The sequence below is a fragment of the Lytechinus pictus genome, chromosome 19 (assembly GCF_037042905.1).
Source record: "Lytechinus pictus isolate F3 Inbred chromosome 19, Lp3.0, whole genome shotgun sequence".
Lineage (NCBI taxonomy): Eukaryota > Metazoa > Echinodermata > Echinoidea > Temnopleuroida > Toxopneustidae > Lytechinus > Lytechinus pictus.
In genome coordinates this window covers 8,323,438-8,340,131 of record NC_087263.1, presented here as the reverse complement: position 1 = coordinate 8,340,131, position 16,694 = coordinate 8,323,438, and the positions used below count along the sequence as shown (strand labels likewise).

General features: G+C 35.0%; 1 protein-coding gene across 1 annotated transcript in view; it reads right to left on the bottom strand.

Moving 5' to 3' along the window:
* The window catches only part of LOC129282684 (uncharacterized), a 46,127-nt gene extending 30,956 nt beyond the window's left edge, over positions 1–15,171 (bottom strand). The window contains exons 1-5 of the mRNA XM_064113783.1: positions 14,834–15,171; positions 13,331–13,485; positions 4,473–4,591; positions 2,710–2,834; positions 1,631–1,767 (exon numbers count right to left, since the gene is read on the bottom strand). Coding sequence (XP_063969853.1) covers positions 1,631–1,767; positions 2,710–2,834; positions 4,473–4,591; positions 13,331–13,485; positions 14,834–14,939 — 642 coding nt within the window. The 5' untranslated portion in view covers positions 14,940–15,171. The remainder of the gene's footprint in view (positions 1–1,630; positions 1,768–2,709; positions 2,835–4,472; positions 4,592–13,330; positions 13,486–14,833) is intronic.
* Between the last annotated feature and the right edge of the window lie 1,523 nt (positions 15,172–16,694).

Below are 16,694 nucleotides of genomic sequence, written 5' to 3'. Positions count from 1 at the left end.
AGTTAAGAGTAAACATATTGTCAAATATCTTTGGCAAAATTCCAGATTTGTATTTATACATGAAAATAAGGGAATCCATAGAAATGAGATCAGATAAAGGTAAAATATTCATTTTGATAAACAATGGCATACTTGGACAGTTATATGGAGATGATGAAATAAGTCTTATTGATTTTTTCTGGAGTATTGATAATTTAGATAGATGACTTTTGAAAGTATGTCCCCAAACTGAGTTGCAGTATGTTAAGTGAGGCAAGATTAGGCTATAATACAAAGTAATAAGTATGTTTTTAGGCAATATGAATTTTAGCTTTGAAATGATTCCTATAGACCTCGAAACTTTATTACACACATTGTTAATATGTGGTTTCCAAGAGAGGTATTCATGAACTGTAATACCTAAAAATTGAATAATTTCAACACGTGATATATCATGACCACCAATAGTAAGATTTGAGAGGTCGCTTGGAACCCTCCTGTTCCTTGTTCTGAAAATAATAAATTTAGTTTTATCAAAATTCAAAGAAAGTTTATTACAACAGAACTAATCATACAATTTGTTAACTTCTTTATTAGTAATAGATATTAAATCATAAATATTCTTGTGAGAATTTATAATACAAGTGCCATCAGCAAATAATGAATAATGGAATAATTTTGAAGAATTTGTAATATCATTTATGTATACGAGGAACAGGAGGGGCCCGAGAATAGAGCCTTGCGGAATTCCATATTTAATAAGTTTACGCTGTGATTGGACACCATTGACCATGACAAACTGATATCTGTTATGCAAATAATGTTTGAACCATTCTAACGCTAACCCTCTGACACCATAAGCATTCAGTTTACGTAAGAGTATGTCATGGTCAATGGTGTCAAAAGCTTTTGACAGATCCATGAATAAACCAAGACAGTAATTGCCATCATCAATTTTTTGTGATATAAAATTAGGTTTATTCAAAAATTTTCTACCAAGAACTAAAACACTTGGATTGATTACTGATTAAGTGCATTATTTCTTTCTTGCTGCAACTTATTTCATGATAATGGAGACACATCATTTATACAATATGATAAAAGGAAACAATTATGATTCCATATAGTAACATAAGAAAAAGAAAAAAGTGGGGATGTAACATCATCAGCCCACCTAATGAATATTCATGAAGACATGCTTATAACTATATTTGACCGGAATATTGCAAACCTTGAAAATTCAATAACTTCGTTATTTGTCATCTGATTTCGATGAGATTTCGGCATTTTGCTTTGTAAATTTTACTCTATTTATTGAGAAATAATTATTTTCAGCCCGGAGCATCCCTTTTAATAAGAATATGTTCTGCTCAGGTAAACGAAAAGGAATCACGTGAGAACACCAGTTGCTTTATTTTTTGTTGTTGTCATTTTAGGGTCCCGTTCTCAAATAAAACTACAAGGCATTCACGCAGTTCATTGAAATACATGTGACATCTCATTAAACGGTGTTGAGTATATGAATAATTGAGTTTCACATAACGCAACATTATTTCATTTAAAAGGGAAACGTGAATAGGCTTCGAATATTTTCAAGAAAATCATAAATTATATTGGTCATCATGCCCGATCATAACATTCACTGACTCACATTAATTTCCGTTGATCTGATAATCGCCAATCTTCCTCCGATGCTCGCGCATTCAGTCTGTGCTGAATCAAAACTCCTCCCATCTCCCATGAAGCGATAAAATGATTGCCCGTACTGGTTCCAAGAACAACGAGGATCTGCAAAATGAAAATTGATGTTTATTTCAACTGAGAAACCTTTCCATTGAATTAGAATGAGAAAAAAATAAATATGCATCAAAGCAAAATATTTCGATGTTTTAAAATGTCTATTTCAAGCAATTAAACAAATTATGAAATACATCAAGGGTTTGATATTCTCGACCTTGGGCAGTGCGCCGGCGACGGGGAGGGGGAAATTTCCCTGGCTTGTGAAGACGACCACAACTTCAAAATAATTTGTGAGTCAAAGATGATTGAAAAGGGCCGCTGAACGGTTAAAAAAAAATAAGGAGAACCCCTAACCACCGTGCTTATGTATGGAGTATTCATTTTTAAGTTACATACCGCCCTTTCACAGGGTAAAAAAATCGTAATTTGAAAGATGATTTCAGTGACAAAATAAGGCTAATGATGATTCTTTTGTCACTTGTGAAACCAAACTAGAATCCCGAACACTAATCACAATCACGAATTCAAATTCTACTCCGGAGGTGAATTCCAGTTAAGTTTCACTTAAATTATGGCACGAATTTTCCATGTAAAAGGCTTGACCCCCAAAACATATTTTGGTGGGCGGAGCTCACGTGACGTTTCAAGCAGTTCTGTAGATAATACAATTGTCATGCACTCATCGTAGTTTGTATTTGCAGTGCTTTGATTGACAAGTCACCAAGGACATATACTGCCTTTGCTTGGGAATTCGAATTCAATTCACAGTTTTTTAGTGAGCAGGTCCGATGATTCTAGACTAAATGAAAATTGCGATCATTATTGCTATGATGATTGCTATTTTAGTCGTGACTGTGATTAGCGTTCGTGACTTTAATCATGTTCTAATTTGGTTTCACACGTGCTAAATATTCGTCATTAGCCTTATTTTTCACTGGAATCATCATTCAAATTATGAGTTTTTACCGCGTGAAAGGGCGGTTAGATTACCTGAATCACGCTGGCAAATGTGAACACGTGTATCTGTACATAAGCTGTCCTCCCATTTTCCTAAGTAAGCCGTTCTAAGCCGGATGCATCTTCCTTGCCTGCCCTGGAATCTTAAGTTTGAATACCTTTGTAGAGGTAAACAAAGAAGTACAGTTGAGAGAAAAAAATCACACATAATTTCATATTTGTAAGTGCATTCATTCATTAACAGATATACTTACGACTAAGGAGGTCCAAGTGACTAGACATTCTACAAAGGACGGGAGGCAGGGAGAAAGCGGAGTGTTAATCTTGTTGTTTGCGGAGGAAAAGCGGTTACTACGCGCCCATTCCTAACTACGGGCACAACCATAGTCCGATTTATTTGACCGAGGTTTGTTGCGGCACATTTTGGTGAATTGCACAAGTACCAAAATGTGCCATAACTATGTTACGATACATTTTGGTAGGTTCTCAAAAACGTGCAGGACATTGACGGCACATTTTGGTAAGTTATGGGATGAATCGTTTACTTGTCTGTACTCATTCCTTGCATTTAAAAAAATACTAAATATAATGGCCCTGGGAACGATTTTTTTTTTAGGGTGCTGATGAAATTTTGACAAGGAAAAAAAACCCACTCAATTATTGTCCAACATCCCAATGCTTCAAAGCGGAGTGGTCATTAAATATGTGTTTTCTTTTCAGCCATTAGAAAGTAATTTTTGTGTTTTTCAGCAGTAAGATTATAAATTTGACCTCCAGCTTCATCTTTCGTTATTTTATACCTATTTTCGCGGAATTGAGTTGTTGGATTTGGATATTAAAATCATATCCTTAAAATCGATACAAAATACTACCATATCGATTTTTTTTTTCTGGGGGGATTGCAGATTTACCAAAACTAAAAAACTGAAGAGTCTTCGGAAAGATTCTTCATCATAATTCAATGTTTTAATTTCAATTCATTGTGTTGTTTGGGACTGAGAGAATCTGATGTATATTACGTAGGGGCACGAAACCCAAAACTGGGAGTGCTTATTATATCCCCCACCACTGACCACTACCACTGAGGACACCCTCGCAGATTTTATCAATTTTACAAAAGCTCAATAAAGTGAATCGCATAATAAGAAACATTTCAAAGATTGGACAGAAAATACAAACTTCTAGAAGGAAATATTATATATTTTGAAAAGACTAAAACCAGAAACAATTTCTATGTCAAGACGAAAATGGAAATATCGTTATATCATAAACATAACTTTCCTAAACATTATTGTTTTCTCTTTATCGCTTCTAAGTCCTGCTATTTTACCCGAAATGAAACATTCAGGTCCCATTCTAGTTATTTTGGGGAAACTATAGACTAGTTGTTATATGGACGTTGCTATGGATTAACGCCTGTTGCTATAGCAAGTAGGTTGATTTTCGTACACTACTACAGTGTAGGCTCTGATATTAGTAGAAATGCAGCATTTAGGGCAATCATGTATTCGAACACTGCGCTTTCTTATTTTTTTTCCATTCCCCGAAAACAATATCAACTGGCGCTGCGAGTAAAGAAAAATAGATGCACTCTTATGCTTACTGAACACTCTTGACCGCATTCACTTGCTTTTGAAATATATAAGAGCGAGCGAAAAGTTCCAGTATGCGTCGAAATATCTGTCAAAGTGAATTCTTAGAAAAAAAATAATTATTTGTGATATGCCTATACCGTTGTTGCACCCCATCCATTCGGAATATGTAGTGGTGAACGGATGATTTTCTTAAACGCTTACCCGGACGGCGTGTTGTTTACCCACGTGTATTCTCCGTTATCATCTATGTCACTCAGGCCTATCCAGTAGCTATATCCACTCGGATCCGTTGTTTTCAGTGTAAAAGTGTTCAAGAACGACTTTGAAAATGAACAGAGATGAACATCAACATCGTTAGTTAAATAAAAAAAAAATGGGCAGTATCCTCTTCGCGACGTACGGAGGATTCAGGAACACAGCAAATGTATCGAAAATGCCCGTCAAATTACACAAAAAACTGCCGTTTTGATTCACAAATTTTCGACAATGACTTCGCGGTTCTTCTTTGTTATGACGGGCACGTGACAACGCATTTCTCTGTTATTTGATCGTCCATACGTCGTTGTGCAAAAACTTCTTATTGCTTAGGTCTGCTTAGGCCTAAAAAAAAATAATAATAATGTTGCATTGACGTAACCCGCCCGACCCTGTGATCTTTGTTGGTAATAATATTTATTAAATCATTCAAAATCAAAGTAATGGTACATTGCAAAATATTACAATATCAATATCAACAAAACACTGTTCACAAAAGACAAATAATTAAACATAATACAAATAATCGTACAAAATGTCATAGTTATAACATATTCATATACAGTAGATAAATTCAGTAACACAAAAGTAAATATTAGCCAATATAAATTCACAAAATCATACTTCAATAATTATGCAGAAAAATTCATCGCTCAACATCGATGAAACTGAATGAGATTTATAATATATTTATGGAGTTTATGATATATATTTTTGGGCTATCGATATCGCTTTTCGTGATGATCGCAATTGAAAAAAAAACCCAGAAGTGTTGTTTCACAATGGACCTATGAAGAGATGGACGGTTAATGCGAGCATTTCTTTGATCCAATGATAGTCACCGTCACCTGGTTATGTACATGTATATCTTAATAAGAACATACATGTGTTGTGACAATAGCAATTGCCATGACGACCAAGACGTATCTGATCACTTAAAAACGGATCGGTTTCCCCGGTCTTAGTTTTGTTGGCTGATACCCTGATTCAGCATGTGCCTTTAAGTCAACATGCTTCATATTTGGAGCAGCAAAGTTTAGAAGCAGACGATTTCTGTGATATAAAATATATTTTTTTCGAACGCACGCAAGGACATCAATAACATTGATAGATACACGATCTAAACACGTTATGAGCCACGTATATCTGTAATATTATGGAGAAACTTTGGAAAATGGAATTTTAAATGGTTAACAATCAATGACAAATTTGCCTATATATTAAAATATGCAGACATTTTCCCAAATAAAACAGATGGAGATAAGATTACCAAAGGTAAGCAAGAACTGCACATCGCTTTTTACGATTTAAGTGATTTGTTATCAACTGCGCATATATGTCATGTCTGTGCTCCAATCACGAACTGCTTCAGGGCCTTTTCACGGTAACGATCATAGGACCAAAGTAGACAAGTAAACTGGGATCCAAAAGAAACTTATCAAACTTCACAAGCGCACTACACAAATTTAACTCAGTCAAAATAAACACAATTTTAACACGGGCTAGCTGCTAGCTTGAATAATATTTACTAAGCACGTGTCAATAATTAAGAGATTGGTTTGAGAACAAGGTTGTAGTCCCTCAAAGCAATTGGTTCCGGAATCCAAAGTCACAAAATGGCAAAAGAAAGACCAATGGAAATGATATGGGATTAAACCAAATAGTAATTCTTTGCTTGACTGCTATTGAGTCCATTCAGGCATTATGCTTCTTTCAACTCATTAAGTGTGTTTGAAATGTTCATTTGAACTTTCTGAAACTTCTTAGTTATTCTTATCAATAATATTAAACATGGCTATGGTCATACTGTGAACTTTAATAAACTGTGTAATCCTATCTCCGATACCAATTGATTCGAGGGGCTACAGCCTCTAAGTAATTGAACCAATCTCTGATATTTTAACATGTGCTTAGTAAAGATTATTGAAGCTAGTTTGTGTCAAAATTTCGATCATTTTAGCTGAGTGGAATTTGTGTAGGGCGCTTGTGAAGTTTAATAAGTTTCTTTTGGAACCTAGTTTATGAAGGGAATGTTATTCAGATGACGATAACAGTCACCCTTTTAGTGAATTCATTATCTAAGCGTTGAATGTCCATCTCTTCATAGGTCCAAGGGGTACTCCGGGCCGCGCGTTTCTGTTTTACACCCTGGCAAAGGCAATCTCCGTAAAAATAGCTAAAAAGCGACTAGTGAAGAGTCTACACACGTCGCTGGTTAGACATGCACATAACACTGCACCGTATGCAATCTACACAGCCACTGATAATAGCACAGAGTTCAGTGGCTACACGGCCACGGATATGAATTAAATCCGAACATATTTTGCAGTGGCGTTTGTACCCCGATACACAAGGAGGTGAAAAGCCTACAATTCGGGCAATAGCCAAAATTAATTTAGTAAGCAGTAATAATAATGATAAGACAAGAATAATAACAACGGTACAAAACGAAGGAGAATCTACAGCATCATACAAGTCCAGTTGTTTTAAATAAAAAATTGTTTCAAAATGATTCTAAACGATGAATTAGAATATACTGCTTCTGCTACAACTACTACTACTACTACTATACTACTACCACTACTACTACCACTGGCGTAAATCCGTGTTGATGGGTGGGGGGGATGACTGAAATATTTTGGCATTTTTTTTGCAATCATGTTTTTAGATATGCAAGGAATTGTCATTGATATGTCCACAGTGGCGTACCGTGGGTCACGACATGGGGGGGGGGGGGGGGGCACCAGCAAAATTTTTGAATGACTGAGTGAGTGACCTAATAGAGACATGAGGACAATGTCATTAAACGGATATGTATCTCACTGATCAAATAATGCGAGCGCGAACTGAAATTTTTTTATATTCACACCTAAAAAGGGACATTATAATCAAATTTGTGTAATCATGATAAGTACCTGTCTCGCTTAACAATGCGAGCGCGAAGCGCGAGCTGAAAATTTAGATAATTCAGACCTGAAGTGGGGCATTCTAAGGTTTCTTTCTAGGAATTAACTAGGACCATACGTATTTCATTAACCAAATGATGCGAGCGCGAAGCGCGAGCTGAAAGTTTTTGATATTCAGATCAGAAGAAGGGACATTTTAAGGACTGATTTTAGGAATTCATGAAGAGCAGACATATCTCACCAATCCACTAATGCGAACGTAATCACGGACAGGAAATGTTTCATATATACAAAGACCTTAACATGGGGCAATCACTTTTTGTTTAATGAAAATGAAGCATATGTCACTACATAAAACAATGATAACTCAAGTGCTAGGAAATATATTTGGTTTATATTGACTTGCAAACGGGATGTTTTAGTACAACAGGATTATATATCTCGTTAAACAGACAATGCGAGCACCAGGAACGATGAAGACGTAGGCCCTGGGCAAATTATGTTTCATAAAGTTATGATGAAAATGTTTCTTATGTAATGTAACTTAACATAATTATAATATAATATAACATTATAATGAATAATATTTTCTTTTTTCCCACTACGTTTCTCTTCCTTTCTCCCTCTTTTCTCCTTCCCCCCCCTTTCCCCGTTTTTTTTGTGGTCAGCCGATAGGGGGGGGGGGGGAGGGTGTGCCCCCCATGTCCCCCGTAGTTACGCCACTGTATGTCCATATGGAAAATACCCCTCCAGTATTATTATCTTTTTTACCCCATAATGGTTTAATGGTTTTATTAGAGATTATACATTCAAAATGTTTTGACATTCCATCCTAATCTCTTCCCAAAGACCCCAACATTGATGAATTGGAAGAAACGGGGGTTTCTCTTCAATGTTATAATAAGGACATAAGTATTTCGTTTGGAATTGGTGAACTGGCTCTTTATTTGCATTTTATGATTCAATAATATTATTTTATTTGTTAAGCGGTATTTTTGGAAGAATTTTCACCAATAAAACAACTATCTCTTGTGATTTTTTTTTCATTTCTTTCGTAAAAAGTGGGGGGATGTTTGTACAGGCCATCCCCCCCCCTCCTCGAAAAGTGGGGGGAAATATATCCCCCCATCCCCCCGGGATTTACGCCAGTGAGTCTGCTACTACTACTACTACTAGTAGTACTACTACTATAATAATAATAAATAATTATAATAATATTGATGATGATGATAACTTGGAAGAAGAAGGTCGAAGGCGAAGAAGAACAAGAACAAAAAAATGTAATACTTATAAATAATTAATAATATACTATAACTACTACTACTCACTACTACTACTACTACCACTAGTACTAGTAATAATACTAATACTACTACTACTACTACTACTACTACTACTACTACTACTACTACTACTATACTATTTCTATACTACTAATTCTGTTCATAAAAACAATAGCGCTAACAATAATAATAATAATAGTGATAATAATAATAATAGTATAGGGCCTAATCATGATAATATTGACAAACTATGTAATTAATAATTAATAAAAGTTTCAAAATGATGCTAATGATAATAAAATATACTACTTCTACTACTACTAATCATGATAAAAATTTGATGATAACAATGATTATAATAATATAATAAATAATAATAATATCGATAATATATAACTACATTAACGACTATATTGTACTATTACTACTACTACCACGACGACGACTACTAATAATACTAATTGAATAATACTACTAAAATAATCACCACTACAACTAATTATAATTATGATTGAAAACAAAGTAAAGACTACTTGTAGCAATTTATAATCAACAAAATCATAAAAAGTGTTGTCCAGTTAGTTTCCCCTTAAAGGGATCGTCCAGGCTGAAAATATTTCTATTTTAATAAATAGAGTAAAATTCACGGAGCAAAATGCTGAAAATTTTATCAAAATCGGATAACAAATAATGAAGTTCCAGTTTCATCAATACCTGATAGCTGTTCTATGTTGTAACGATAATGAGAACTGGTAACAGACAAACGGTGCACAAATAGATGGAAAACATGATGTTTCCAGCAACTTCACTGTGGTAAAAAAAATCCAATCACTGTTGTTGCAGTAACATTTACGGTAAGACAGACAGACATATGGAACATCTGATAACATGGTTATCAGGTGTTCCTGATAAAAAGCACTGCTTTTTAGTGGATCTCTCCATTTTCTCAGAATTTTGTTTTATAATGGTTATGATATTTTGCTTATATATAATACTCTGTTTTGTTCTACTTTTAGTTATAGATAAATATCATATATTGTACATGCCTCAATTTATTTTGCCTGTATGATAAGTTCATTGTAACTATTTTGACCACATGCATTACTTTATTCTGTTGAAAATGAAATAAAATAAATTGAATTGAATTGAATTAATGGTGTAGACTGGAGGCATAAAGAAAGAAAATAGATTCTGAAATTTATATATTTTTCATATTCACTGTTTTGATAAGTTTTAGGCCCCGAATATACCATCTTCAAACTACAGTACTTTACATCAAACAAAAAACAAAAAACAAAAATGAATTCATAAGAATTTCTTGCACTGGCGTAAATCCCGGGGGGGGGGGGGATGGGGGATATATCCCCCCCCCCCCACTTTTCGAGGAGGGGGGGGGGGTGGCCTGTACAAACATCCCCCCACTTTTTACGAAAGAAATTAAAAAAAAATCACAAGACATAATTGTTTTATTGGTGAAAATTCTTCCTAAAATACCGCTTAACAAATAAAACAAAATATTGAATCATAAAATGCAAATAAAGAGTCAGTTCACCATTTCCAAACGAAATACTTATGTCCATATTATAACATTGAAGAGAAACCCCCGTTTCTTCCAATTCATCAATGTTGGGGTCTTTGGGAAGGGATTAAGATGGAATGTCACATTTTTTAAAATGTAATCTCTAATAAAACCATTAAATCATCATGGGGTAAAAAAGATAATAATATTGGAGGGGTATTTGCCATATGAACATAAAGTGGCGTAACTACGGGGGGGGGGGGGGGGGGGGGGGGCATGGGCGGCACATGCTCCCCCCATCGGCTGACCAAAACAAAAACGGGGAAATGGGGAAAAATAGAAAAGAGGGAGAAAGGAAGAGAAATGTAGTGGGAAAGAAAAAAATATTATTCATTATAATGTTATATTATATTATAATTATGTTATGTTACATTACATAAGAAACATTTTTATCATAACTTCATGAAACATAATTTGCACAGGGCCTACGTCTTCATTGTTCCTGGTGCTCGCATTGTCTATTTAACGAGATATATAATCCTGTTGTACTAAAATATCCCGTTTTCAAGTCAATATAAACCAAATATATTTCCTAGCACTTGAGTTATCATTGTTTTATGTAGTGACATATGCTTCTTTTACATGATTAAAAAAGTGATTGCCCATGTTATAGTCTACGTATATTTAAAAACATTTCCTTCTGTGATTACGTTCGCATTAGTGGATTGGTGAGATATGTCTGCTCTTCATGAATTCCTAAAATCAGTCCTTAAAATGTCCCTTCTTCTGATCTGAATATCAAAAATTTTCAGCTCGCGCTTCGCGCTCGCATCATTTGGTTAATGAAATACGTATGGTCCTAGTTAATTCCTAGAAAGAAACCTTAGAATGCCCCACTTCAGGTCTGAATTATCTAAATTTTCAGCTCGCGCTTCACGCTCGCAATATTTGATTAGTGAGATGCGTATGATAATCATGATTGCAATGACTACAAAAATTGTTTCATGTGTTCAGATGTAATTCTAATAAAATCAGCAAGCGCTTGGCACTCGCATTAGATGACTATGGTGAGATATGCATACTTTTAATGGATTCCTAAAATATATTCCTTAAAATCTCGCTGTTTGGGGTCAAAATAAACGAAAATTTCAGCTCGCGCTTCGCGCTCGCATTATTTAGCGAGACAAGTACCTATCATGATTACACAAATTTGATTATAATGTCCCTTTTTAGGTGTGAATTTAAAAAAAATCAGCTCGCGCTTCGCGCTCGCATTATTTGATCAGTGAGATACATATCCGTTCAATGACATTGTCCTTAAAATGTCTCTATTAGGTCAGAATAACTAGCAACTGAGCGCGCGAAGCGCGCTCACTCAGTGATTCAAAAATTTTGCTGGTGCCCCCACAATGCCGTGACCCACGGTACGCCACTGTGGACATATCAATTAGAATTCCTTGCATATCTAAAAAAATGATGGCAAAAAAAAATGCCAAACTATTTCAGTCACCCCCCCCCCCACCCCTCAACACGGATTTACACCAGTGATTTCTTGCCAACAACTGAAAACATAACTTGAATTTTATTTGAACACATATTCATCAAACTTGTAAGAATCTTAATCGTACATGACTAATGCATCAACAAACATTGTCTTACTTATACCCTATAATAATGATTACTTTTCTTTCATCTAGAAATAAACAAAGGTCTATTTTACATCCTACTCATATAATAATGCAGTGTCATACCAACAATGGTAACGGAATATGTTATTCTTCTTCCATGACAGTGAGAGGGCACATTACCAGCAATTCGGCAAAGGCAAATGATCAAGGCAAACGTTCGTGTTGAACATGCATTCACATGTTCTGTAGATTTCTTCGGTGCGGACTTTTACATCGCGCGCCCAGCTGATAATGTACACAAACGTAAACACTTCACTAGTCGCTTTTTAGCTATTTTTGCGGAGATTGCCTTCGCCAGGGTGTAAAACGGAAACGCGCCTCCGGGCCTCATTTGTCGGTCAGGTTAATCATGTTTGCTTTAAGACAGCGCTAGGTGGGTAACACAAAGCTTCTACACGAAATATCGAGAGAAAAAACAGTCGCATTTTTCAACTTAATAAATAATATCCCCTCCTTCATTGATTTTGATTTTTTTTAATTCCATCTGGTATAGCTACATGACGTTCGCCAAATTGCTACACAGAATTCTGAAATTTGTTTTTTCCGTAAACATTCATTTACCGGAGCAAGAACTTAAATTATTTAATTATAATGATAACTTAATAATTTGTATACCAAAGCTTGATTGACCTGTGGCCTTTAAAAGTGCGATTTCATATCAATAATATGACAAAGTTATACATTCATGTATAGTTCAAATAAAAAATTAAGTCCACGTCGGAAGAATGGTCTTTGAATCAATAGAAAATAATTCCGAAGCATGACGATAAAAATTTCATCAAAATCAGGTGTGAAATAAGAAAGTTCTGACATTTTAGGTTTCGCTTATTTTTCACTTAAAATTTATGTGCACAAGTCAGTGATATGCAAATGAGAGAATCGGTGATGTCCCTCACTCACTATTTATTTTGTTTTTGATTGTTTTGAATTTCAGACGATATTTATTTTTTTCAGATATGACAATTATGACCAACTTCACTGATGATAATTCCACATGTTCAGGGATGAATAAAAATATGTTTCACATGTAAATGTGGAGAAAATTAAGGTGTTTCATATTTCATAAAATGAAAAACAAAAGAAACAGTAAGTGGTGATGTCACCAGTCCCCTCACTTACATACCAACTACAATGTGTGTATTGAAAGCACCAATTTAAAATGTCATACCTTTCTTATTTTACATCCGATTTTGATGAAATGCCTCGGCAGTAATGCGCCGGGATCTGGACTACTTTTACTTTCTCTGTTACTTATGTTTGTAAATTAGGATGTAAATATTTCAATGATGTAAATGTTTTATTATATATGTTATCTGATCCTGGATGAATATCTAAACAAAGTGATATAAAAAAAAATCGACGTATTGCCTTAAACATGGATGTGTTAACAGCTGAAAAAAGTACTTACGTTTTGTTCATGAGAAGTTATAACTGCGAGGTCTCCACCCTGTGAACGGCAATATTCCATAGCATCATTCCATGCTATGACAGCGTTACTCACTAGAAGGTACTGGTTCTTGCCAAATTCTCGCCAATTAGGCGTGTTGCATATCTGACCACTCCCTACATCGAAACAAATGAGCAGTATATCAAACCATAATAGAAAAATATGGATGATAGTAATATCAATAGTAATGCTGATAATGATGACGATGTTGATAATAATGATGACGATAATAGCTTACTAGTGATGATGATGATTATAATGTAAATGACAGGGGCCGCGGAACCGGAGGGGGGGGGGGTTCACCCCCCTCCCTACTTGTTCCCAAAACCGTGTACAAAACTTTTAAAATTACCATAAATACGATTGTGATTGTTTGCATGGTCAGCCCCCCCCCCCATACTTTCATAACCGATCCGCGGACCCTGAGTAATGATACTACTACTTAGTCTACTAGAATACTACTACTACTACTACTACTACTGCTGCTGCTGCTGCTACTACTACTACTACTTCTACTACTAACAATAGCACTCTGGGTGGTAGGTCAATTTCTGATCACATAAAAACAAATAATTATAATAATTAAGAAAATAGAGAAAATAATGAAACAAAAATTGAGGGAAAAAGAGGGGAGGGGCAGGACTACTCCCCGTCGGATCTGGACCTGGGTCCCCTTTCAGAATACTACGGACCGACGATACATGATTAACATTGACCTAGGCTACCATGATGATAGTACCAAACATTAATGTACTCTGAAGGCAAAGTTCTCTAACATGTCTAATGGTACAGTAGCATATATGTACCGCTATGATTTTCTATTGTAAAGCTGATTGCATGGGTAACTAGTCTCGGTAGTCAGTTTGAAACAATGTTTGCTTTGTAGGTATTTGTAACTTGCATCGTTTCCATATTTACGAGTATATCATGATATTTGGTCCAATATCTTGGTGTATGCGGTCCACACACTTATCACAGTGCAGTGTTACGGTGACTTTAATTTATCATGAATATTGTATTTTGCTGTGAGAGGATACGCTAACAAAGCACCCTCCACTCCAAAAAAAAAAGTTCAGTAAAAAATTTAAACGTCAATAATGTGAGACGGGGAATTTTCCACATCACATTTAACAAAACATCGCACCTAAATTCGAACACACACATGCACCCTCTATATGCACCCGCACACACCTCGTCGTCAACCCACCAATCCCCGCACACATTAACTTAAGCAGTCCTGATAAGAATTGATTTCTCGAATAGCGAGTATGCAACACCCCTGAAAAAGACTAATTAATGTGCATACTGACACTGACTGAGAAGGAATGTCTAAATGGTTCATCAAACAAATTGCGGTCAGGTAGATCATTTCATTTATTTTCTCTCTCTCTCTCTCTCTCGATATCTTCTCTCGATGTTTCTTGAATGAATTATTTACAATAGTATTTCGTTTAAGCATCCTACCTTGTCCGGTCATCAGAAAGAGAATCGATAGAATAATCCATTGTGACGTAGATATTAGAGTTAGAAGTGAATTCCTAAAACCACACGTTGTGTAGTAATCCCTCATAATTCCTAAGCGTGAATTTTAGCACCGTCTGAATATTCAAATTCACTTCTCGCTGCTATTTTCTCCGTATCGTGTTTAAAAAACTCCCATAGCCTGGCGAAGCCAGTCAGATAGTAATACAACTCTCCAAAAGTATTGGTAAATTACTGGTTTGGCAACCGGTTAAGCATTTTCCCGACGGGAACTGTGTATGTTTGAAGCCGGAATTAGATCCGTCTCTACTTCCTCAAACGAGCAGTTGTGATATCCCCCAATGCAGCTATCTACCTGCTCATCCACGTGTGTCCTTTCCAATAATTACTTTGTCAGAAAATATTGTTGATGTTGCACGGTGTATGATTCCACACAATTAAGGCCACTTTATACAAATATTACTAGCACTATAATAATACGTTCGCCTTTTTTGTGCAACATGCAAATGTATATATGGGACAACGAAGGCCAGGATCAAATAATGAAAACAATTCAATGAAGTTGTGACTTTCTGAATTACTGACAATTTAGTGTTCCAGGTAGTCCTTGAGATATTCTATGATGCAATTGTAAAATGCTAAAGTGAATAAAAATTAATGGGAATAATGAAAAAAGACATAACCATAACAAACTATAACAATAATATCATAATTGCACATGCCTTAATTTATACATGTATTGTCTGTATAAGTTCATTGTAATCATTTCGACCACTTTACTTTGCTCTGTTGAAAATGAAATGAATTTAAAATGAATTAAATAGAAAAAGGCCGGAACTTAATCCCTATCTAATAAGCTATAACATATACACAATATGACTTAATCAGCTAGCATAAATGTCGTTGGTAATATAACAACAACCTGGTATCTGTATCGAAAATAAAACATAGTGTTACTGTTAGAACAATTAAAACCAGTAAAATAACACTGGTGTTGTTTTAACACTACACCTGCATATAGCTGATGATGTTTGAGTGCCCATCCGATGTTAAAAACCAAACCGGTATACTAAAACCCTTAAACGATTGTATTTTTTTATTTGTATGTTAAAAAGTGAATAAATGATTTGAAATAAATAAATTCAAGTCAAAAATCTATTCAAAATGATGTATTCCGGCAATTGACTGGACTTGAGCTAACACCAGTTCTTTTGCAGTGAGTTGTTTAAAGCAATTAGAAAACTGAAAGCAGTGTAGAGGTCGGTCATCAGAATCCATACACTGTACAAACGCTATTTAAACTTTAAAGTAAAAAAAAATGGAGAAAGTTTGTACCAAGTTGTTTAAAGTTTTAAGGAAGTTGTTTAAGGTTTGTAAAAGTTGTGGTTTATAAAATTTGTTTAAATTATAAGACAAGTTGTCTAATACAAGTTCATAAAGTTCATGAAAAAGTTTAAACAATTGTTTAAGAGTTTAAATGTTTTGTCAGAGTGACGGGATTAAACAGCGTGCTTAAAATTTAAACAACGTTTTTACAATATGTGAATTGAGAGTAAGGGGTTATATACAGTGTATCAATAATCATGCAGTCTTATGATTGTCGTTTTGAAATTACACATTTACTTTGCAGAACAAGAAGCCAAGTCAATCATGCGCCCGGAATGTTTTCAATGTTGGATGATACATCTTATTTGGAAATTCTGAAAAAATGCCGTGATAATTTAGGAAGAGTAGTGAAAGCGCAAGTAAATGTTATTTCGAATTAACAATACAAGAACATCGATATTTTGTATCAACACTATTTGTGAAAGTGATTTTTTTCACAATCTGAACTCCAGATTGA